This window comes from Macaca nemestrina, chromosome 14 (assembly GCF_043159975.1).
Source record: "Macaca nemestrina isolate mMacNem1 chromosome 14, mMacNem.hap1, whole genome shotgun sequence".
NCBI lineage: Eukaryota > Metazoa > Chordata > Mammalia > Primates > Cercopithecidae > Macaca > Macaca nemestrina.
The window spans coordinates 24819313-24845358 of NC_092138.1; the positions used below are offsets into that span (position 1 = coordinate 24819313).

The following is a 26046-nucleotide window of genomic DNA, read 5'->3' on the forward strand; positions in this document are numbered from 1 at the left end:
GAATAGTATTACCACTCAGGAAAACAATTTGGCAGTTTCTTAGAAAAAATAAATGTAAACTTACCATGAAACAAACATGAGAACTTTTTACAAATATTGCCATTTCATCTTTATACTAGTTAATGAAATATAGAATATACCAAATTGTTATAATGCTAGTGCAATAAATTTATTATACAGGGACACCATCTCAATAGTCTGTACACAGATGATAAAATGTAGTGTCCCTAGTCAAAATCTATAACTATTTTATTCAATTCAGAATGTGAACTCTATTTCATTAAATAATTATAACCTAGGATTCAGGCTCCTATCACTTGATGTCAAATTAAACCACTGAATTACACATAAAAAAATCAAAATACAAGAGTCAATGACACACCAATTGTCTTGTAATGTCATTTTATTTTCAGCTACATAGACATCTTTTTCATGTATTGTTACTAGAACAACTTGTATAGGGTTTTATGGTTTGGGGTAAACATTTTTAAAAAAGGAACTTGTCTCTATTATACAGAGTTACAATATAAAAATGATTTATAGACTATATTTTTCAGCATATAGGTAGCTACACTGTAATCCTGTTGAAGAAACTTTCCTATTTAAGCTTATAGGATGAAAATATATAATTAAAGTCTTCTGATCATAGCTTGAGACCATCAAGGGAATGTTTAGTTTCCTCCACAAAGAGCCACCAGGATTTTTTCATAATCTCCCTTGGTTTCATCCTGTTGATTCAAAAGTAAAGTATGTTACTCGAAACCATAATTACTCTAATTTTTTTAATTATACAAGAATTATTTTTAGACTTAGCTGTAGATGAGATTATACATTACCATTCATTTAATTAAACAATATGTACAACAGATAACTGACATTTTTTTATCATTTCATTAAAAAGCAATAGCCTTCAAGACTGAGATTACAAACTTCTCTGAATTAATTATGTTTTATATTAGTGCCATTATTTTCTATGAATGAAATATCATACAGAATTAAATAAGTATAACACAATATAATCTCATATCCTATGTGAGGAAATACCTGATTCACTCACCAGAAGAAGAGAAACGTATAGTGCCTGTAATTTTCTCACGTTTTCTGGGTAGATTTTAGTTGTCCAATATGAATAATTAATTAAATTTAAATAGTTATCTACCTTTCAATAAGTCCAAAACCCTTGACTGCTCTGTCATGTTTTTTTTAACATTCTTATGAGATAACTTGAACATAAGTTTTAAACATTTTACATGTGATAAAATTAAGATAAATATTTTGAATAAGAAGTTTCTAATCCTCTGACCAATATTAATAGCAAAATAAACCATAATGTCTATCTACTTTAGGGGGAACACTAGAATATTTTGCTTTCTGAATTTATGCATGGGAAACTAAATGTTTCCATGACTTTGGTTGAAAAATGTACCTAGTATTTCAGTAGAGAACTCACTAGTAGATTTTACCAGTGAAAGTTCAATTTACTCATGAAGTATACACCATACTATATTAAATTAATCTTACATATTAAATTTATAGATACAATAAGTCAATTCTTCTCTTTGAAGAGCTTGCAAAAAGAACTTTCATTTGTGGGGATGGCATTAGAGGAATCACAACATACCAGGATGGCTTGGCAAAGGGAGATACCATACATCTTCTGATAGAATGCTTTGATATCATTCATGTCAATTTCAGAACGTGAAACCATAATCCTGATCAATGCCTTATGGCGAGTTCCAGCACCCTGGCCAAAACAAATGATGGTGTCTCTTATATTCAGAAAATACTCTCATTAAAGAACATCAATTTTAAAGTTAAGGCTTCTTACTCTTCCATATAATTTCTATAGAGAAACTAGCTATACACACACACACACACACACACACACACACACACACACCCCTTACACAAATGGTAATGAAATGAAAATAAACAATCCTCTACATTAGCGGTAGGTATAGAGAGCTGTCAACTTCCTAACTTGTCTCTCACCATCCAGTCTCTACACTATTCAGTAATTACAAATAAAGGGAACTTCTAAACTGGAAATCTAATAGTCTAGTCTATCTATCTAAAATACTATCCGTGATCTTGTGTTGCTCTTAGGATAGAAACTAATCAGGGCTTACGATATCCTGCCTAATTCTTTTCAAGACTTACAATATCCTGCCTAATTCTACCATCTCTTCCACTGTGCACCTTCACTCTATACTTACTGTCTTGAAAAGGTTCTGTTAAAGCCTGTGTGTGGGTTACTTCCTCCTCTTGGATCACCCTTGCTTTATCCCCTATCTCTTCCACTCTTGCCCTCACCTGGCTCATTTCTATTCAAACTTCAGGTCTTAGTTTAGCTGACAGCAATGCTACATGAATTTCCAGAGTCTGGAGTATATGTCCCACTTTGCTCTTCCATGGCACCAGGTGTTCATCATTACCCAATGAAATATCACACTAGAGTATCACAGAAAGGGGCAGCAACTATGCTAACCACCACAGAGCAGTACCTAGCACGTCTATCATTTCATAGATGCTCCTTCATATTATTCAAACAGTTAGATCTTTCTCTCTTTCTCTTTCTCTGAAAACCTCTTTATTTTGGAGCTGCAAAGAAAAAACGAAGATAACTTCATACTCTTCATTTATGGGCTCAAACTATCAGTACAGAAATGGCACCTTGTATAATGCCATGCGTGTCAGAGAGTAAAGTAAAAGTGACATAGCTGATCTCAAATACATCTTTCTACATCCTTAATCATAGAATGACATTTCAAAAGAGTCAACTATTAATCTGTGGCATGAAAGACAGAGTAATAAAAACGACAATTCAGACTCATAAAGTGGGAGATTATAAAACTCACAACCATAGAGGAAGTAGGCCACTAAAATTATGCATTAAAAAAGAAAGTATATCACCTTTCCAGTGGCCACACAGGTTTTAAGCAAATCACAAGTGAGCTATAAATCACTTACCAGGCTCACTTTACAATCTCACCTGTAAACAAAAGGGACTGAATCTAACAGAAGTTTATTCTAAGAAGGTAGTGTATTACCTCTTCCATTGAATAGAACAATGATTCTCTCTAATGGGAAGATATTAAATGTGTGATTTTCAAACAATATGAGGTTTTCTGTTCTTTCTACAAATAATTCTTCCTCTAAGCAGGGCATATAAGTAGAATGGTACGTACTTTCATGGCCTGATGAAGTTTCTCTGCAAAGAAAGCTGGTTTGCTTGTGGCACACTTCACTGTAAGAGGAGAAAATTTTAGTTGATGTATTTACCATGAAAAAAATGAAATATGCATATGAAAGAAACAGGAAATGTAGAATTTTGCCAACAGGATTCTATCCCTCATCACCATTCTTCACCTGTCATCTCCCAGTATAGGGCAGTTAACTTATGAGAAGATATTTGTGACACTCTAGATGGTGGTTTTGAATATTCTCTCCCCTGATGACCAATTTTTTATTACCTTAAATACATTTCAACAGCAATTTCAGTAGTTAGTGCTATTCTGCATATATTCTCCTTGGAAATGGAGAAACTACTAAGTGTTCGAGGCTGTATAAGTACTTTATGTTACTATAAGAACATTTTAAAAGAACATTCTGTGAACAACAGACACTGCAGACTATGAGAGAGGGCAGGGAGAGAGGGTGCATGGGTCAAAAAACTACTTATTGGGTACTATGCTCACTACCTGAGTGCAGTACACGCATGGAACAAACCTGCACATGCACCTCTGCATCTAAAATAAGAGTTGCACAAACAAATAAGTAAAAATAAATGAATGAATAAATAAAACACTCTGGGATAGGATGGGCTTAAATATAAAGCAGAACCCAAATAATATTAGCACATGTCAATTCATAGTGTTCTTCATCTTGTTGGGATCTATGGACCAACAACATTGGCATCAATGGGGAGCTTGTCAGAAAAGCAGAATCTAAGCTCCGCCCCAGACCTGGGGAATCAGAATCTGCATTTTAACAAGCTTTCCAGGGGATTCAAGTGCGTAGTCACGTGTGAGAAACACTGTTTGAGAACATAGGTTCCCCAACCCTAATGGCTTTCTGAATAACCTGGGAAATCTTTAAAAAGTACTGATTTTTAGAAGCCAATTCAGACCCACTGAACCAGACTTTCCTGGGCGTGCCCAAGATTGTACAATTAACAAGCAGTAGACCAGGATTTGAAGTTACATTTATCTGTTTCCAGATCCCGTGCTCTCAATGACCATTCTGAATTGCCTCTGTGGTGTGTGCCCAGCCTGGTACATTGCTTGATATAAGTAGGTGCTCAGTAAGTATAGTCTATCTCTCCATATTTTCGAAAAGGGGAATAATATCTGTTGTTATTAAGGTTATAGTACTTTGCCAATCTTTTATGTTGCTTCAGTTGAAACAGATGCACCACTACTGGTTGTTTTTTTCTTTTATTGGTTTTGTTGCTGTTGTTGTTGTTAAGTATAGGATAGCATTGAAAATACAATTTCTAGTTAGAAAACTCTTTCAGTTGCAGGACTACATACCGATAGCTGTGAGGCATTTCTCAATGTCACCTTTCAACTCCAGGTCCAGAACTTTGTTCATGTCATGCTTACTGTACTTGGTGTATTTCTGAAACACTGAATATTACATTTAAACTAAGATACATACAAAACATCCTTTTCTTTAGAAAACTTTAGCAAAGTCAAGGCCACTGACTCAAAGAATTTTTTAGAATAACAACTTTGGCTACACCTTTTAAAGCAATATACACAATTAATCATAACATGAATACTTAATCCTCTCCTAGGAATGTAACTCACATGGCCATTTTGGTATTCCTGTATATTTTGGGGAAGTGTTTGCAAGCGTTGACAGTTATTAGAAATGGCATGTGATTGACAACCATAACACTTCCTACAGCAGTTCTAAGAACCACAGCAAATGGATCTTCCCTTATATAAAGACCTGTGCACTAAGTTTCTCTTACATTTAACAGTAGAAATCAGTATACCATTATAAGATGATGAACTTTGGTAATCATCATGACTTTTCCATTGCCTTGGCTTCCAAGAGGCTAAGAGCTAAATCTTGCACTCAAAGGCCAGGCCTTTTTCTGAGTTTTGTCTTGTTGTTTTTCCAAAGCACCTACATATTTCTTTCTTCATTTAGCTCTAAGGGTTTGTTTTGTTTTGTTTTGTTTTTCTTCATACTAATTTCATTTGTTCTGTTATGCATGTCTTTTCCCACATATATTCCAAATCTTTCAGGGGAGTAAAAGCAGTGAAAATAACAAAATGATGTTCCACATGCCCAAGTCACAAAATGTATTAAATATTATAAAGTAGTGGCTTTACAAAATTGGACAAATGGACAAATAACGAGTCAGGAAAGCTATATCTGTTTGATACAGGAGAGATATTGATAAAGGGTTCTGTTTTTACTTTCTCTTATTTGTTCTCAAAGAAGAAAATTGCATCTTCCATAAACAGATTCCAGAAAAAAAAAATTTATTGTTACCTCTGCGAAGATGTGGATAGCTTCGGGTGGTAAGGATGGTATTGAACACGTTTACATCTGTCCCCTTTCTCCTTTCTCCCGCTTCATACAAGGCCTGTCAAGAAACATAAAAGTAAACACTTCACTATCTGCTGAAATAATATCTGCACAATAATGTTAGACCTTGTCAAAGATTATCTAGGCAGTCGCTTTGTGCCCAATACAATCAGAGTAGTCAACAATAAGATTGCAAGTTCTTTAAAGATAGGGACCTTATTTTGTTTGTCAAATATCTCCCACAGTTTCTCTCAAGGTGCCTTGTAAACACTAGAGACTGAATATATGTTTGCAGAATAAATGTTTGCTGAACTAAATTGCTTCAAGATTATGCTCTATAGCAAGACAACTCCACGGGGATCTCTAAAAAGATTTTTTACTCTGTTGTTCAAAGTAATTATCAGCAAATGTTACTTATAAATCAATAATTCAACCATAACCTGGACCTTGCATTTTGATGTTAGAATTTCTGGATTCAAATTCTGACTCTGCAATTTCAAAGCCGTATAATCTTAGACAAATATTTCAACCTTACTAAATTACAGATTTTTTTTCTATTATATATGAAAAATATGATCCCTGCCCTATTTGTCACAAGCAGTCTCTATTAACTTTGAAATGTTAACTACCATCATTCTCTTGGGTCACACTAATCCATGTAGCCTCCATAAATATATATTAAGAACCCTGACAGTCTTAAAATGGAAAGCAAACTCAGAAATGTCAAAAGCAAATAAGAATTTTTTATTATGGGCAATTATTCAAATGCTAACTCTTGTTCTTTAATATGCTTGAACAATTTCTATTGAAATGATAAAACCTCCAATGTATGTAAAAAGTTATTTTGCACTTTTCAAGCAAATTGATCTGATATGTATGCATTTATTGAACAAAAAGTTCATGAGTGCCAATTATGTACATGATAATGTACTGGTATAGCAGAAGTGGATGGAGGTACACAAAGAAATCTCTATCCTTAGTGAAGCATTGTAATGAATTCTCTAGAGAATACTGTTCCATGAGAAGGCATAATGCAAACATTAGTTGTCTGTTTTAAATGGAAATTCCAGACTTTAAAATGGTATGATTTTTCTTACATTGCCAGTGGTTTTGCATATAAATAACCAGCAATGTCACTGAAACTATATAAAACAATATGTTAGAAAGTATATATTATTATAATTTATCCTATACTCTTATCATTGCAGTAATATTTTAACAATATAAATCAACATCTATAAACCATTCCAAAGTTCTCTGTTAAAAATAATGTTAAGTATGCTTACTCTTTCCATTCATATAATAAAAAAATTACACTTTCCTTTCTTATACCTAGTTCAATGAAAGGTCAGAGTTTTTTTTAACAAACAGTTCTTGTGAATGACAAATCAAATTTGTATTGTCCTTCTTTAGTTCTCTCTGGTTTTATGAATAATGAGAGATATTGAAAACTTACAAAGACTACATTTTTTCTCTTTTGGGCTACAGAAAGTCATGCCTCATTCAGGAAATGTACGTTAAGAAGCCATAGGTCTCTCAGGAGATCTTAGATTTGCTTTCACAGGGCATCATGTGGTAGCCCCACCTAAGGTAGGAAGAAGGACTGCAGCAGTATTTTGTAAGCACTTCCTTACCCTGGCATCTGAATCAGCCAAGTCTTCATTCACACCAAAGTCCTCAGATCGGTCACCCTGAAAGAAATCCCATTCTATTGTAAGTTCTTCTCTAGCATGTAATTGCATGATTTACTTAATTCTCTTAACCTCAGATAAATAATATTTTTTGAGAAAAAGATATTCTGTTACTCATTTCTAAATGGAGTTCAGATCCAAGATTTTACTTGCGATGATTTTAGATGTTCTTCCCCTCCAAACCTCATGTTGAAATTTGATCCCCAGTGTTAAAGGTGGGGCCTAGAGGGAGGTAGTTGGGTCCTGGGGCTGATCTCTCACGAAGAGATTAATGCCATCTCTGGGAATAAGTTCTTGCTCGTGAGAACCACAAGAGCTGGTTGTTAAACAGGCTGGTACCTCCCCATTCTCTCTCTTGCTTCCTTTCTTGCCATGTGGTCTCTGCACACACCAGCTCCCTTTCCTCTTCTGTGAGGAGTGGAAGCAGCCTGAGGCTCTCACCAGACACAGATGCCCAATCTTGAACTTGTTAGCCATCAGAATCCTGAGCCAAATAAACCTTTTTATCTTTAAAAATTACCTAGCCTCAGATATTCCTTTATAGGAACACAAAATGGACTAAGAAATTAGTCTTTATAAAACAAGAGGCATTTCCTAAAGTATCTGAGTTGTACCTTAGCAAGAGAGAGCAAAGCGTTCCGAAAATCTCCAGATGTGTCTGAGGTTATGTCTTTGGCCAGATCTCTCTTCAGTTCTGAGAAAAGAGAAAAATAGATTTTATAGTAAACCAGTGATGAATAATAAGAAGAATGTCTGACATCTCTAAGTTGGTTGAAAATTCACAGTGCCATAGTGTTCAATGACTTATGGAACACGTTTCAAAATATTATCATTTTTAAATAAGAAGAGAAAAATTAAAGCAGATAAATTTTTGGATCATTGAATTTATTTCATATGAAGCAATGGGAGCAATTTAGATAATACTGTGATTGAAAATTCACAGTCATAAAGCTTTTGTTAAGAATAAATTGTATAGGTATACATTAGTAATTAATTCTGAAATACAACATGGCAGAATTTAAGCAATAGAATGAATAAAATAATTGTTTAAAAGAACAAAATGAGGTACTTGCTTGAATACAAATTATTTAGTTTAAAAACTATAAATGTCTTATAAGTAACGCAGTTTGATGATTTATGTGTGTGTAAACACTTCTGCTTAACTACGTAAAATTATATTGTAATAGGAAAAATAAATTGAATTTGTAATTGACTAGTGCTATGGTTTTGATATTGTTTGTTTGGCCCTGCCAAGGCTCATGTTGCACTTTATTCTCCATTGTTGAAGGTGGGGCCTGTTGGGAGATGTTTGGATAATGGGGGCAGATCCCTCATGAATGGCTCGGTGTGAGTGATTTCTCATTTATAGTTTCTTTAAGAACTGGCTGTTTAAGAGCCTGGCACCTCCTTTTCTCTCTCTCCCTCTCTGCACATAATCTGCTTCTGTCTGCTTTCTCCCATGAGAAGAAGTAGTATGAGGCCCTCATCAGAAGCAGACGCTGTCCCATACTTTTTTACAGTATTTCCTTTCTTTATACATTACTTGGTCTCAGATATTCCTTTATAGCAACAAACAGACTAAAACAACTTGAAACTGAGCAATTTAATAAGCTATCACTGGCCTGTATCATGGCATAATTAAAAAAAACCACTTATTTTTATAAACTCTGTTTTATTAAACAGAAAATTATTATTATTATTATCACTAATACATGGATCTAACATAAACATTGGTAATTAAATAAGAATTGCAGAAAATGAGGTTTAAAAGCTTCTTTATTTTTATTATTTTATTAAATTCCTCTGAAAACGACATGCAAAAGCTATTGTATTCTCCATGCTTGGTATGAGAAGCAAGCAGAAAGATCTTCCATGTGCCACATATTGGGTTGGGAAAGCAAAAAAGCCAGCAGCTCAGGGAAATAAGAGAAGGAAAATGGTAACAGATTTGCAATTACCCTCTTTTTAGTGTTGAGCACATCATTTAAATGAGATGCTTCACTGAAGAGACAAAATAAGCTAAGACTAGTCTTTTATTCTGTGAATTTAACTGGAGATAAAGAGTGAGTTGCTTATGTTCATAACGATAAAGTTAAGGTTTCCAACAGAGAATTATAAGCACCTAATTCTTTACTTTTTCAAGGACAAATGAAGAGCATTTTGTTAGAAGATTTTTTTTGTTATTATGTATTCTTTTCAAAATAAATGACATTGGGACATTTTTATAAAACACATTCCAGAATAATAGAAAAATGTTTTTCAGAAATTTTTAAAAATTCGGTGCTCTCAATTGAGGTTTCCATTATAATTGTATGTGGCCATTTATCCTAGAGGAAAATTTTATATTAAAATGCAAGCTTGTTGGGGATTGGGACACCATCTCCGTTGTCAACAACCTAGCAACACAAGCGTTGCCTGGTAACAGCATTTAATAGACATGTGCCAAACAATAAAGAAACATTTTGATATGTAGAGATTCCAGAGCTGCCATAATTAACATACACATTCAATTTTAAGAAAGTATATCAGATTTCCTTTTCAACTAAGGCACTTGGACTGTTGGACATTACAACTTACCCTCTCTGTAGACCCTGTTAATGTCTCTGATTTCTTTGTTAGTTCTTGATGCCAAAATCTCAATCAGAGTGTCTTCATCAGTTCCAAGGCCCTAAATTTGAAGAGAAGAAAAGGAGAAATGTAGAAAAAAATCTTCATTCAAGAGGATCAACTAGTTTTTGGTGTTCCAAAATTTGTTTGACTCTGTCATTTAGTAAATTTCACCCACACTATTTAATAATTACAATAAGCTCTATTACATTGCTCTAAAACAAAACAAGTTTATCATCAATATTTTGGGTAAAAATAAAAATGCAAATATATGACTCATACAGGGACATGACGTGAAAGGTGTTAGTGCCAACATTTACGTTTTCATGTATATATTAATTCATTGAGTTATTAATTTATTTATCCTTCAACCTCCCACTGATTGATGGCCACTGTACTAGATTTTGAAAAGAACATAAGCATAAGTGACTTGCCCAATACATCCTCTTGAGGAAAGGAGTTTGCTTAAATTGGGTGATTTACCTTCATGGCAGCCCGAAGTTCATCAGCATCAAATTGCGCTGGAGTTTTTAGCAGAGCTAAAACAACCTCCTCAAGGTGACCCATAAGGGCTTTCTTCAGTGTTTCATCCAGGGGCTACCAAAAAAAAAAAAAAAGATTAGAATCAGGGCTTCAAATAAGTAACGTGCTAGGTTAAAAAATGTGGTATTACCTGACTTTAAGTCATCATACAACTCATCCCTAAACCCAACCATCTTTTAGAGCTTCTTTCCTTCACATACAACGTGTACCAAATATTTTGAAACATTATCTTATTCTTTTAGATCTAGAGGGATTAGAATAAAATTTACTGAATTCATCGATAACTTCTTAAAGGATAGGTTAGTAGTCTTTTATACAGGGGAGAAACCACAAAGCGGACTGTGTGCTAACAGAAAACAGAAGTAAAATTACTTTTAAAATAATATATTCATGTTTCCAATCTTTGAGGTTTGTACTTCTCAAATAAGCAGTATAATCAGATATTGAAATTATATAGTTTTCTAATTTTGTTGCTTTAAAAAACTCATATTTGGTATAAAAGACATAAGGTTTATTTTTAAAGTAGAATTATATATAAACTTTAGGCATTAAACAGCTCAGTTTAAATATTAGTACATTTCAATCAGACCATATTCTTTATTGACAGCAGCAATCTTGGTGTTTATGTTCAAATTAAAAATTTGACCCCAAAGCACCACATCTGCAAAGAATATACACCAAGATGACTAATGTATAAAATAGGAAATTTGATAAAATGGATTCAATTGCAACAAAGTGGATAAACACTGCAATCCCAATCATAGATATAATGAGAAAACAGTGGTTAGAAACTTCAAGAACTAGGTAACTGTGCTTCCGAATCCATGGTTAAGTATAAATATGCTGAAATTGAATATCTAACTTTACCACTCTAACTCACCTTTCCTGTTTCCTGGAGATATGCTGCTTTGATCTGTTGACGCTGTGCATTGTTTCGCTTAGTTAGAATGTCAATGATGGTTGCTTCATCCACACCTGGAAATAAAGGGCCGACAGCCTTTAACATCAATTTTCTTCATCATCAGTTGACATAAAAGAATTCATTATCGAGATGTTCCAAATGAACTTCTTAACAAATTAAGAGGTATAAATTATTTATCAGCATAGAAAATCAATGTTATACTATATATCAGGGAAGCAATTGGGAGAATGACATTTCATTCATTTGAGTGAGAAAGGAAGAGACAATTAACTTTTCCTGGCCCTCAGTGTTGCAGTGTTTGATCCTAGTTCCAACTCTATGTGTGAACAGAGGTTTTAATTTCAGCATGGAGTTTCTGCTAGAAATGAGCTAGTAATATCTGCTGTAACAGTAGACATTCCACGGATTTGAACACAATTTCCTCAGTGTTAAGTAAATAATTATATCTTCATTTGGCAAAGAAATTTTTTATCTTCAAAATGAAACAGATTCTTCCCATTGCACATGTCTGTTTTTTGACAGTCATTCCAATAGCCATTCTGAAACGTCCAGGAGGGAACTGTTTTCAGGAAACACATTACCTTTAACCATTATGGCCTTGTGCAAGGCAGCGACATCCGAGGATGGATTGAAGGTAGGATAGGGGCTCACTGCTGATCCAGGACCACCTTTGGATGATTTCACAGTTTGCTAAGAATGAGAGAGAAATAAATTAATGGCCATTTACTTGTATTCGTTTTTATTTCAATATTGCAATCATCATTTTATTATCACTCTACTTACAACATATTCCTGCTCTTCATTTTCAATAAACCAGGCCTGCTTGAGGAATTCTGATACCATTGCCATTTTTGAAAAAGTGTCTGGAAAGAAAACAGGTAGATGCTTTTACAAAACAAATGCACCATACACAACCTCTCCTTCCTCACCTCTTACATACATAAGAGGCAGCATTAGAGAGTAGCCTTGCTCTTACTTTCCAGGATTAACTACATTTAGGAGCATAACAAAATGTAAGACATAACTTTATTTTTTTTTAAAGGAAGCTTTTATCCTTAAAATGAAGCCATACCCTCCTCTCTGAAACTGAACTCTTTCTTGGCATATTCAATTCTAAACTTCAGGGATCAGACAACTACTACAAGTAAGCACACAGGCTGAAGAGAGGACTTTGTGGTTCCCTACATTGTTCTAAATTTATAGACCATCCACCATATGCCAAGCACTGAGAGTACAAAAACATTGAAAAATCATCTTATGTACCCTCAGGACTTAAAACTAGTGTGTGTTCTCCACAGGAAAACAAAAAGGCTAAAGAAACTTCTTAGAGTAGGCCCTGGCTGACCGAAGCCTCTCTTGAAATGAGTCAAAATTAACCTGGCAGAAAAGTTAAAGAGCACAAACAAGAAGCTTGTCATATTTGGGAAGCTGAAGAAAGTTTGCTGGAGCGAGAAATGTTGGCAGAAACTGAAACAAGAAGTTTAAATGTGTCCACAAAAAGGGTTTCTTTTTGTGTGTTTTTTTAAAGCAGCATGGTTTCATTTATGTTTCAGAAAGACCATTCATCCTGTATCATGGAGAATGGCTAAGAGATAGACAAGATGGAGGATTAGAACACTGTTTAGTAGACCATTAGACCATCTATGTAGAATTAATGAGAACCTGTCCAAAAGTAATGGCTAGATGAAAAGCTTAATGATTGCTTTTGTTTTTGTTTTTGTTTTTGAGATAGAGTCTTGCTCCGTCGCCCAGGCTGGAGTACAGTGATAGGACTGCAACCTCCATTTCCTGGGGTCAAGTGATTCTCTTGCCTCAGCCTCCTGAGTAGCTGGGATTACAGGCACTGGCCACCACACCCAGCTAATTTTTGTATTTTTAGTAGAGACAGGTTTTCACTATGTTGGCCAGGCTGGTCTTGAACTCCTGACCTCAGGTGATCCGCCCACCTTGGCCTCCCAAAGTACTGGATTTACAGGTGTGAGCCACCGCTCCCAGACAATGATTACATTTATAAGGTAAAATAATCTGTGACAACCTGTACAAGTGAATTCAGATTTAAAATTTTATCTGTAAAAAGATATCCAGGTGATATTTCTCCCTGAATAATTTAGTTTCCTTTTCTATTTCTTGGTATAAAATTATTCAGCATTGAAATAATTGCTGTCTTCACATTTCATCCTATTTGAGCTGTCTAAATAGTAGTCCTATGTATTTTTCCACCCAAGACAAAAAACCCAGAAAAGGATTACTTTATACAGGATTTTTGGTTCTAAAGGGAAGCCTAGAGGTGAAATTTGTAACACGCATGTTCTTTTGGCAAACTCTATCTTAAAGGAAATTTCTTGAATGGCTATCATGACTTGGCAATATTTTTATTTAATGAGACATATATTTTTAAGATCTTAGATATATTAAAAATTAATGTATTCTCTGTTTTGGCCACACACACATAAAAAGCCATCACGATCCTTTTAGTCTGGGAACGTTTTTCAGAGGCCTTGCTCAAGGTCTACACTGATCTGTCTATCCACACCATTCTGTTTCACCCCTCTAGAGACTACTCTCATGAATGCTTGCGAGAGAGGTTGAGAGGATAATCTTGGCAGTTTTAAATTCTTGATATGAAGATAAATGACTCATGAGGCATAAAACCCATAAACTAATTCCACAACAGCATGTTCAGACAAACCCTTTCAATTTACACCTGCTAAAAAATAACCGGAGTTCCAAGTAATAACACTGAATGCATGAAGAAAATAATATCCAAAGTAGAAACCATCTCCACTTAATTCTCATGGGATTGCTCTTATTACTATTCTGTCATCTGTGAGAAGAACCAATACCTTTTCCACTCATTTCAAGTTGCCTCTTTCCTAAATTTAATCGATAAATTTAAAATTGTTTCCTGAGGTGAAGTAACAACGTGCAATTTTGCACAAGGTTTTAGTTCCCATTACAATCTAGTCTGATGCAATTGCGGTTGCCACATGGAGTTTCATATTCCAACTTCTTAATTGGCACACCCAATACTTTAAAAGCAATTCTAGCAGCTTCAGGCACTCTAAATTTCCGTTTTCATCATCTCATCCAAGCCTTCGATAAAGAAGAATCATCAAAATAAGTGTTATAATTCATCATTTGGCAAAGTACTACTCCATCACTTATAAAAACATGTTCATTAATTCCATTCTTTTCAAATAGCAAATAAAAACTTCAAAAGAAAGCAAAACAAAGACTAAAGATATAGTCCAGTCTAAAATTAAAGGTGTCTCTGATAACTTCAAAATAAACTTTACAAAAACTTTACCATAGTAGTTTTTTTTTTTTTAACTTCTAAAAAATACTTGAATAATGTCCATTTAAAAAAAAAAAAAAAAAAAAAGCTAGACAGGGCCTAGGAAAAGGTATACTAATTACACAATACAAGATAACAAAAATAAGTGGTTTAAGTCACTTATTTGACAGAGAGAGCATCCCTAGAGGAGATAGCTTTGTGATTTATATCTTTTAAGTTCCTACATTCCAGCCTGAAGTATTTGGATAGACTAAAAGCATAATCTAGGAAAGAAAAGCAGCCAATAGAGAATTTTCTTCAAGAAATCAATTAGAGAAAAACGGAATCTGAATTCAGCCAAATTCACCACTAGCTCTTAGCAAAGATTAAAGACAGGAGCATCAAGGCAGGATATAGAAATTGCTCTAAAGGAAACAGATTTTATCACATACAGCTGGTTAAGGGCCCAAAGCCAACTGCACATATTAACTGAGCTTCCTAATAATTATAATACATCTAATAAATACCAAATACATTTTATATATATATTGGCCAAATTCTATCCATAAGCCATTCTGACTCTCAGTACATATACTCTGCATGAAAATCTACCTGTGCCAATGAGTTCACAAAAGGTTTTCTTTTTTCTGTCTTTTTGTTTGCAGTGTATAAAGCTTGCAATAGATCTTAAAGAGCCTGTTCTATCAACTTACAGATTTTAACTAACTCGATACAGATTTCAACTAACCAACAATAAGCTCTAAAACTAAGTTTATTTAAGTACTTAGCATGAGCTCAATGAAAGTGAAATTAGCCATTTATACATAGGCTAATCTATAAGGAAATTAACAATATTTCACATTTCTTCTAATTAATGGTCTTTTTGTGAATATGCATTGCCTACCAATGTCAACTTATCTATTATTTGAATGTATAACTTTCTAAAGAGTAGCAGTTTTTGCATATTTATGTGTCCTAAAAGAGAACCCCCTTCATTTTTCCATCTCTCAGCCTCCTGAAAGGCTACCTCTAGTATTTGTGACAGAGGAAGCTGAGTTTTGTGGTTGATTATATCTTCCTGGTTACAATCTAGAACTATCAGAGTTTTGCAATGATAGTAACAGCAACAACTAACCCTTGCTTGGAATAACAGCCTTTCATCATTATCCTCAGTTTCTATCTGGGAAAACTGAGTATTATTTTCAGGCAGTCTTCCTGCTAGTACTGGTAAGAATGGTGACATAAATCCATCCCTTTTGATTCCAAAGTGTTGTATATTTTGGCTGGGCATGGTCGCTCACACCTGTAATCCCAGCAATTTAGGAGGCCAAGGTGGGCAGATTACTTGGCGAAACTCCGTCTCTACTGAAAGTACAAAAATTAGCCAGGCATGGTGGTGAGTGCCTGTAGTCCCATCTACTCAGAAGGTTAAGGCAGGAGAATCACTTGAACCTAGGAAGAGGTGGAGTCTTCAGTGAGCCGAGATCATGCCAGTGTACTCCATCCTGGGCTACATAGCAAGACTCGAAAGAAGGAAAGAAGGAAAGAAAGAAAAAAAGAAAGAAAGAAAGAAAGAGAGAGAGAGAGAGAGAGAAAGAAAGAAAGAAAGAAAAGAAAGAAAGAAAGAAAGAAAGAAAGAAAGAAAGAAAGAAAGAAAGAAAGAAAGAAAGAAAGAAAGAAAGAAGGAAGGAAGGAAGGAAGGAAGGAAGGAAGGAAGGAAGGAAGGAAGGAAGGAAGGAAGGAAGGAAGGAAGGAAGAAGGAAGGAAGGAAGGAAGGAAGGAAGGAAGGAAGGAAGGAAGGAAGGAAGGAAGGGAGGGAGGGAGGGAGGGAGGGAGGGAAAGAAAGGCGGGAGGGAGGGAGGGAGGGAAGGAAGGAAGGAAGGAAGGAAGGAAGGAAGGAAGGAAGGAAGGAAGGAAGGAAGGAAGGAGAGAGGAGGGGAGGAGGGAAGGAGGGAAGGAAGGAAGGAGGGAAGGATGTTATTCTTTTAAATTAGTGACCAAAAAGAAAACGACATGATCAGTGTTCTTTTTAATAACTCACACCTGAGAATCAAATTCATTAACAGTCAACTTGTGCAGACCATGGCAAGTTTCACCCAGCCTTAGGGAGTTTATTTTTAAATGCATGCCTTGTGCATAGTTTTTCCTCGAATATATATTTCACAAGTCCTTCCCACACCTTTCCTGATGAGAGAAGGCAATTAAGACTACACAATGGCATGATTTACAAAAAGCAATTTATGAAAGGTAGCCTCACTAATGTTTTGCTTCCGGGCTTTTCGATAGGGTGTTGTTCTTGCCTGGAATACTTGTTCCTTCTCCACATTCAGTTCTCTTTGCCTAACTAATAGCTACTCCTAAGTGAGGCGTCAGCATTGACCTCATCATGTTCTTCAGAAACCCTTCATTCGTTCCTCAGTCCTGGATTAGGTGACCTTCCATGCTCTCCCATAGCATCCTGACTTCACCCCTACACCAGCCCCACCATTCTGTATTATCACTTTCCATTGGTTTATTTATATTCCCCAGGAGCAGGCCATGAGGCCCGTGCTAACATAATAATATTCATTATGTATGTACTTCCAATACCTAGCAAAATGCCTGGAATTCTGGATGTTAATAAGTATTATTGAATGAGTATCATGTATCATTGCTAATATTTTTAAAAACATATCTACACTAATTTAACAAACATTTTCTCCCCACAACTATAGGATATAAAATACAAATTGAAGTGTACTAGTTCTTGATTATCTGGCGATCTGACCTCAAGAAAAACATTTAGCTTCTCCAGAGGGTCTTCATTTATAAAATAAAAATGTTGAAGTAATTAGTATCTAAGATCCATTTACAGCTCTGAAGTGCCAATCTTAAATTTTACTTCAAGTGGATGAAGATGAAGAAAACTAGCATAATGAAGGAAGGTATTGTGTAAATTGGATCTGTTCTGAGCTTCCTGATGAAATTCTCTCCAACTTTAAAGGAAAAGGAAATAGTTGACTTCAAAAAACTGTTTATAGTTTATCATTGAAAATATTCCACTGGTTTAGCTCTTATTTTAAATGTCATAAATTAATAGGCCTAGAGAGAGCTAATGTCATCTTCAGAAATCAACCTTTGCAGACATTTTGGTTGAAAAAGTATTTAATAAGCCTGAAACTCTGGTTGGTTCCTTAATAATATTATTCTTAAGTATTTTGTCAACATCTGTTAAATGCTGACTATGTGCCAGATGTGGTTGAGCTTGGAGCTAGGGTGGTAATGTCACTTTTGGGGAAGAGGCCATTTCAGAATTATGAAACCAACATTTTACCACATTTGAGTCATTTGCAAAGTGCACTCTCTCACAGCTACCAAAATACTCCTGTGGAAAGGGGGTAACATTGCTTTTTCAAAGTTTATACAATCTTTTAGACGTAATCGAGGCAGGAAAAATCTCATCCTTGTTAATTAACTAGCAGTGAACATAAGAAATCAGAACATTTAATAAACATTTAAAATGAAAAAACAGAAAAATCTTTGAAGGAATATGTTTAAGAAAAAATACCCAGATATATGGTCATGATTTGTAATCTCACTTTTACAAATATATCCAACACCAGTAAATACTCTTCTTTAGTTTTGCTTTGCGCTTTTCTAAGGAGTTTTATGGCCATTAGCTCATGCAACACTCAAGTGGAATAGCTGTTAGAGGGCCTTACTAACATTCCCTTAGGCTAATGTATCTGACACTACCCAGTAAGTATTTCCCTTCTTAGGTTTTCCAGCCAGCATTTGAAAAGCCTGTATATGACACAGAGCCTCCAAGAAAAGGAATGTGACCACACCCTCTTTAAATGAAACAAGTAATAAGCGGACCTTCTTATTTTAAATAGCACGAGCAAACATAACATATATTTTTAATTTAAATAGCACGAGCAAACATAACATATATTTTTAATTTAAATAGCACGAGCAAACATAACATATATTTAAAAATGTTTATTACAAAGGGCATGATTATCACTTTGAGGTCTGATCTATCCTGTTTTCCTTACAAAAGAGGAAAATAAATTATGAAAGTCCTACTATTTTGAAACAGTTCCCTGCAGCTCACTCTTATCACTTTTGTTCTTGCCCCCAAAAAGCAGCCCCCATCATGATTTCTCTGTAAAACACACACAGCTCTTGGGAAGAAATATTTCAAGGGGAAGAAAAGGAAAAACACATTCTTTAAAGGCTACCAAAGGAAAAGCACATTCTTTCCTTCTTTCTCATGGTAACTTACCAAGAGTACAATGAGCCAGTATTAAGCAAACTTATCATATTTTTACTTGTATTTGTTAACTAAGAAGAACAAAAACATTGTAATTTGTGATTCCTAAAATACAAATATCCAATGTAATTCTACAGAAAGATTTATGAATGACTTATCATGTTAAATGCAACTAACCATAAATCCTGTAGAAGCAGTAACATTTAACATAGTGATGAGAAAAGTTTTCAAAACAACCAAAACTAACTGAAAGGAAAACCCAGACTTACCTTTATCTCTACCTTCTTGCAAAGAACTAAGGGGAAATTCTTCTCTGAAGATTTCACACTAGCGGTGGAGACTTGGGCTCCTGATTTTATAGGATTTGAAAGGAAGCCACACCTAGCAACCAGAAGTTAGTAATTGGCTGCCTTCTGTTTGAAGTACGTGGCTCAGCTATGTCCAAAAACAAAGTGAAACAAGTCTTGCAAAACTACTCACTAAACCAACTCAACTGGCATTACAAAGGAAAATAAATGGAAGGACTGATTTTTTCCCCCCTCTGTATTTTGCACTTTTATTTCCAGATGGTATATTTATTTTGCACTTTTATTTTCAGAGTATACATCTGCCCCAATCCTAATACCACTGATTGGCACACTTTTGTAGTTAAATAGGTTGTAGACTAAAAAAAGTATGTTACCTTCAAAACTAAACAAACAAAATTTTCCATTTGAATTCCACCTCCACTTATTATTCTGTGACTTTAGGGACATATTTAATTTTCCTGAACCTGTTTTTACTTTTGTTTTGTTGTCTTTTTTTCCCTCCCGTTTAGTGGAGAATGGGTTCTTGTTATATTGCCCAGGCAGGTCTCAAACTCCTGGGCTCAAGCTATCCTCCTGCCTCTGCCTCCCTAAGAGTTGGAATTACAGGTGTGAGCCACCATGCCTAGCTGTTTTTACTTTTGTATATAGGAGCATTATCTAAGTTGTCTATCCACTAGAATTCTTGTGACAATGGAGAAATAACATAATATTTGTAAATTTTAACATTACACAGTGCCGAATGACTTTCTATTTATATTTTTTTTGCCTTCAAAAACAAAAGACTTTTGTTCCTAGATATAGCTTGTTGTTATAAGAAATATAGAAGTAATAAAGTTCCAGATTGGCTAAAAATTTTGAAAAAAGGTAATGCCAAAAATTTGATCATTATGACATTCAATGAAAGCATTGACATTAAAAGGCCTATCTACATTAATTCTTTTAAATAGAGTCAGTTACATAGAACTGTATATATAAATTGTAATATAGATCAGTTATGCATAAATTTTGATACGCATAGATCTTTGACATGGAAACTAGTTGAACAACAAAACAAGGAACTAGACCTATGAAATGAAAAGATTATTGGATCAGCAACTATTACAGAACACATTCCATAAGAAATTTCCCACCTGATGGAAGGAAAATTGGTTCTGGTAACTTCCATAGTGGCTCATTTTCATTCTTCGTGAAACCCAACAAAATATTATATGATGTTTCCATTAAAGTGCACAAGTGTAAACTCTCACAGCATTATGGCTCAATTTATGCTACATTTGGTGGTTTGTTCTTTTCCTCTTTTTCTCATAGATATCTCAGGTAAAATACATCAAGTTCAGGAAGTTAATGAAAATACTTTGTAAAGATCAACAGTATTTTATAATACAGTCTAAGTTCTCAAGGCCAATATCAATGAAGTCAACATATCCTGAAGTAGGAGGATCATCTAATCTAAATATTTCAGAAAATGTCAATATATGTTTTTACTATCATATGTGTAAGTTGAAAAATAATTAGTTATCTGCTAACAAGTTAACTGATATTGCACATTGATCTTGACAAATGTAGACTAACTTTCTAATACCATATTTATGTCATCAGGTGAGAAGGAATAAGATAATTATACAAAATCTGGTTTTCTTTTTGTCTTTAATTTGCATTTGTATTCCTAACTCTGGTAATGGAACTATTGGAACATTCCTGTACAGTGACGCTCTTGTGAAATGAAGAAAAAAGTTCACTTACATTTTATAAAATATAACAACCTAGAACACATATATAGTCTCATTTTGTTTTGTTGCTGCTATTACCAGTGCCATAAACTGAATGGAATTATTTTATGTATTTAGATTTGTAATACATAGACAAACCTAAAATATCAACAATAAACATGGTAATTGTAGCAGAATTAAGAAAAAAACTGAAAAGAATGTTTTTCCAAAATTAACTTCCAGCTGTAACACTAAAGGCAAGTGAAACTCCTAAACATAAAACAAAAAGAAAGCCACTAATCATCTAGGTATATTGCTGTGAATAATCTGTCAGAATCTTTTTCTTCACACAATAATAATGTCGAGTAGATTTATGGAAATAAAAGAACAAGTAAAATACGTTATCATTAACAGTTAGGGGATAATCATGGGTTAAATGTTTTTTTGTGGGTGAAACGCCACATACTCCAGATAAATGACTCACCACTTGCTGTTTCTAGAAGATGATGATTCATCGGCTCCGCTTACTTTACAAACAGAGAAAATAAAGAAAGAGAAGGAAAGAAAAAAGACAGTTAAAATCAATCACTATATGTTACGTTTTTCACAGCATGTTTATTTTCACTCATTTGGTTTAGAATCTGACAGTGAAGAGGAAACGAAACAAAACAAGGAGAGGAAATATGGAGTCTCTCACATACATCTCATTGTGCATAAGACTCTTGCAAAATATCTGATCTTAGTAAGGTGTCCCCTCATCCTTTACATTCAGCTCTATCTAAGCATTATTTGTTATATGGAAGAAAGGGTATATTCTGAATGATCAAGAACAGCATTTCACTGAAATTCCAAAATCTCCCCTCAGCTTCCTCATACCCCTCTCCACAGCCAGTGAAAATCATTATTTTAGTGTGTATTTCTCATGTGTCCCCAGGTCAAAGCATTTTGAGAACTAGTGATATAAATGTTTTTCCCTTTGCCTCTTAACATGGCAAATAATTATCACACACACACTGAGTTATTGGGATTCTCCTTATTATTATTCCTCAGTTATTCACATAAATTAAAGACAGAATTTTTTTCAAATTTTACTCTTTCAGGTTAATGAAGTAGTCACGTGGGTAGCGAAAGCCAAAGGGAGGTGCCTTTGTTGGACTTCACTTAGGGAAAAAGATCTTACCTCCCTGCCTCTCTATATTTCCTTTTGTGGGTGGAATGTCTTAGAGAAGATAAAAACTCAGATTCAGTGATGGCTTAGTATCTATCACTGTGTGACTTAGGGAAAGTCAGCCAATGACTTGGTGATTCAACTATTATACTTCCAACATCAGGATCATGCTAGGATTAGTAATTTTGTATTTCACAAGTCTTTTTCTATTTCCCTGAATATAGTATCCATTTCCCTCTCTATATTATTCTAAAGTAAGAGAATAAGACCTTGTCACATTCACTATGATGACAAATTTTACTTCAATACATTTTCAAGAAGTTTTACAGAAGGAAAATTAAGATATGTGTTAAGGTCAAAAGGTCAAACTCTGCTTTCTAGGTTCCAGCTGTTTTAAAATAGTCTAGCAGTTACTTACAAACGTAAACACAGTCTTACAATGCAATATAGCAATTGTGCTCATAGATATTTACCCAAATGAGTTAGGAAATCATGTTTACACAAAAACCTGCACATGTATGCTTACAGCAATTTATTCATAATTACCAAAAATTGGTAGCAGCTGAGATATTTCTCATTCATTAAGAGGTAAATGAATACATAGACTACAGTACATTTATATAATGGAATATTACTCAGTGATAAAAAGAAATGCTTTTAAACGAGGAAAAGAAATGAAGGAATCATTAATGAGTATTGCTAAGAAAAGGAAGCCAGTATGAAAAGGCTATGTCTGTTTCTTTCCAATAAGATGCATTCCGGAGAAGGTAAACTATAGAGAAATTAAAAAGATCAATGGTTGCCAGGAGTTGGTGGCAGAGAGGAGTAATAAATAAGAGATGTTTAGGGAAGTGGGCTGGGTATGGTGGCTCACACCTTTAATCCCAGGACTTTGGGAGGCCGAGGCGGGCGGATTATCAGGTCAGGAGTTCAAGACCAGACTGACCAACATGATGAAACCCCGTCTACTAAAAACACACAAAAAAAATTAGCTGGGCTTGGTGGTGCACACCTGTAGTCCCAGCTACTCAGGAGGTTGAGGCAGGAGAATCACTTGAACCCAGGAGGCAGAGATTGCAGTGAACCAAGATTGTGCCACTGTATTCCAGCCTGGGCAACAAAGCAAGACTACGTCTCAGAAAAATAAAAGAGATTTTTAGGGAAGTGAAACTATTCTGTATGATACTATAATGGTGTTTGCATTTGGCAAAACGCATAGAAATGTATAACATGAAGAGTAAGCCCTAATGTAAACTATGGCAATTAGCTAATAATAATGTATTCACCAATATAACAAATGGACCACAACATTCCAAGATATTAGTAATAGGGGAAACTAAGAGCAGGCGGAAAGTGAGTATATGAGAATTCTCTGTACTTTCTGCTCAATTTTTCTGTAAACCTAAAATTTCTCTAAAAACTAGAGTCTATTAATGAAAAAGAAGAAAGTTCATTTGATTATATACTTTCTAAGATATACCAGTACCATATAATTTCTAATACAATAATTCAAAAATTGTTATGTAATCAGAACACAAAAAATACAGAAAGTCTTCACATAATCATTGACAACTCCATGGATTTATGACATGTACCAAAGATTCATATCCTTCAATTTAATAATTTTGTTTTCAATTTCTATTTTAACTCAATAGGTTTAAAAAGTGATTTAAAACAATTATTTAAACTGGAATAGTTAAACAAAAGCTGGATCCTTATGCTATATTAAAAAATAAAAAACATGGATCTGGATGGATCTAGAATTAAAATGGGAGTAAATATATAAAACAAACTATAAACTTTATAAGATATTCTGTAAATATCTTGTAGCTAAATTTGTAATGAAAGGTTTCCAGACCAAGTCACAATAAATGTTTGCTTTGCATTGGTTGGGGTGGATTTTGGTTAACTTTATTATAAATAGATTATTATCCAATAGAAAAATGACATTTTCTTTCAAAGAGAAACTTGATAAATCCTAAATCTCATTTTCTCATTTACAAGTCGAATATGATTATACTTTGTTAAAAGTAACTGGCAAAAGATCACTATTCAGGATGATCTATTCTGGGAATAATATACATAATCTCTGTGTTGGGAGACTCTAATCTGTGGCTGAAAGCCTGCTATTATAAAAGAAGTGAGAGGTATTTTGAATATAGGCAAATAAAAATCCTCAAGTGGAAAAAATAAGCAAAATCAGTAGATTCTTACAACAACTTCAAATTTCTTTACATGCACTAACAAAGTGTTACTATCTACATTGTCCCAGGAGCTCTTATAAATTGTAAAGCAAGCAACGCAAACAACAACAAAATGGATGAAACCTGAGTACAGTCAAATGCCTCCGAGTCAGCAGATATGCAAATCCACATTGCCAAACAAACAGCAAAAGTTGTTCACATTTACAGTGATGAGGGAAATAGTGTTTAAAGAAATGACCGGATATGGATATATACCCATCAGGCTGGTGATCACCTCAAATTTTCTGTAACACCTTTACTGGCAATAATGGTAAATACTATTAGAAAAGGATACACTCATACATTGCTGGTGCTTGTTTGCTTGTTGGTTTGAGAGTCATTTGGCAGCAACTAATAAAATAAAAAACACACAGAAGAAGATAATTAAGTGGGGCAGAAAGCAAGCCAAGAGAATGTCATCCTGATGAAGCAACTGTAGGCGAAAGTGTCAGGAAGAAAGCTGTGAAAAACATTGCCAAAGGATACAAAATGGTCATTTAGAAAGAGGCTCTAAAAGGAAGTCATTTAGAAATGGCTCTAGTACTTGGAAATTAAGAAAGAGGTGGTGGTATTAAGGATAAAGAGTTTTGGAAACACACTGGAGAGAAATTGTTTGAGAAGACCATAGGAGCTGAGGATATGGAGTTAAGTGTAAGCAACTCTTAGACATACACGCTTTCACTAAATGGTGGAAAACCGAAAGAGAGTAACAAGATAATAATTGTGAGGTAGCATTGGGAAGTCTGAACATGTTTTCAGGTAGACCATAAGGAGCTATAAAAGAAGAGGGAAGTCACAGGAAAACAAACAAACAACAGCAACAAAACAGAATAGTTGATGGAATAAGCTTCCAGAATATTTGGGAGAACAGGTAAACCGGTACAGAGAAAGAGTTACTAGCCTTCGAGATGAGGGCCATTCCTTTCACTCAGGATCTCCTCATATCTTCCTTTCCTGGTTGGAGATTTAATAGGAGGAAAGAGATGAACCCTAGTCCTCTGGTGGGACAAATAGAGCAATGGTGAGGGGCAGAGACTAAGAAACAGCACTGGCAAGAATCGTCAAAGGGAAGATGATGTGAAGACCTAGGGAGAAGACAGACATCCACAGCCAAGGAGAGAGGCCTGGGGCATATACTTCCCTCATGGCCTCAAAAGGAATTGACCCTGCTAACTTCCTGATAACGGGCTCATAGCTTCCAGAACTGTGAGGAAATAAAATTCTGTTAAGCCACCCGGTCTGTGTAGAGTTGGGTCTAGACGCTTGTATAGTCTTAAGGGAGGCAATGGATGGGCCAGAATGTCTCTTTCGTGAAGTAGCAGTGCACCTACAAATCTACAGATCACCAAAAAGTCCCTTGATGTGCACCTCCAAGAACATGCAGAATTGTTTACAATTGAAGTGAAAAGACACCTTTTTTGCACTATTTTGGACAGTAAGTGCACAGCAGAATAACCCTTTGACTGATTTTTGTTCTTGATGTCTTGAAGTATTGATTATTATAAAGAATTTTGCAAGTAGTTGCCTAGGCTGGTCCAAGTATATTGGTGTTTACAACTAATTGAACACAATCAGTTACAGATTTCTTTGTTCCTTCTCCACTCCCACTGCTTCACTTGACTAGCCTAAAATTGAAAAAAATAAATTAAATAAAGTAAAATAAAATAAGACTTTGCCAAGAGTATTTGGTTATCTCGGATTTTGACAAGGCCCCAAAGCAACCTATTTCACTTTAATGTTGCACAACAGATGTAACCATAGTTTAAAGGTAACAATGCTTAA

General features: G+C 34.7%; 1 protein-coding gene across 1 annotated transcript; it reads right to left on the bottom strand.

The window, feature by feature from the left end:
* Window positions 1-385: 385 nt before the first annotated feature.
* On the bottom strand, window positions 386-19242 carry LOC105498677 (annexin A1). Its single transcript, XM_011770938.2, has 13 exons — window positions 19106-19242; window positions 12091-12170; window positions 11889-11997; window positions 11266-11360; window positions 10326-10439; window positions 9813-9903; window positions 7850-7929; window positions 7179-7235; window positions 5509-5602; window positions 4533-4628; window positions 3189-3247; window positions 1622-1744; window positions 386-728 (listed from the first exon to the last, which is right to left on the bottom strand). The coding sequence occupies exons 2-13, from the start codon at window positions 12154-12156 to the stop codon at window positions 672-674; spliced, it is 1041 nt and encodes a 346-aa protein (XP_011769240.1). The 5' UTR covers window positions 12157-12170; window positions 19106-19242; the 3' UTR covers window positions 386-671.
* Window positions 19243-26046: the final 6804 nt, after the last annotated feature.

Bases quoted from the DNA above. Each gene is read 5' to 3' on its own strand.
- LOC105498677 (XM_011770938.2), bottom strand. From the start codon at position 12,156: ATGGCAATGGTATCAGAATTCCTCAAGCAGGCCTGGTTTATTGAAAAT. The intron at 11,998-12,090 runs GTAAGTAGAGTG...TCTCATTCTTAG, and splicing joins ATGAAGAGCAGGAATATGTT to CAAACTGTGAAATCATCCAA. The intron at 7,236-7,849 runs GTACAACTCAGA...GATTTCTTTCAG, and splicing joins CTTTGCTCTCTCTTGCTAAG to GGTGACCGATCTGAGGACTT.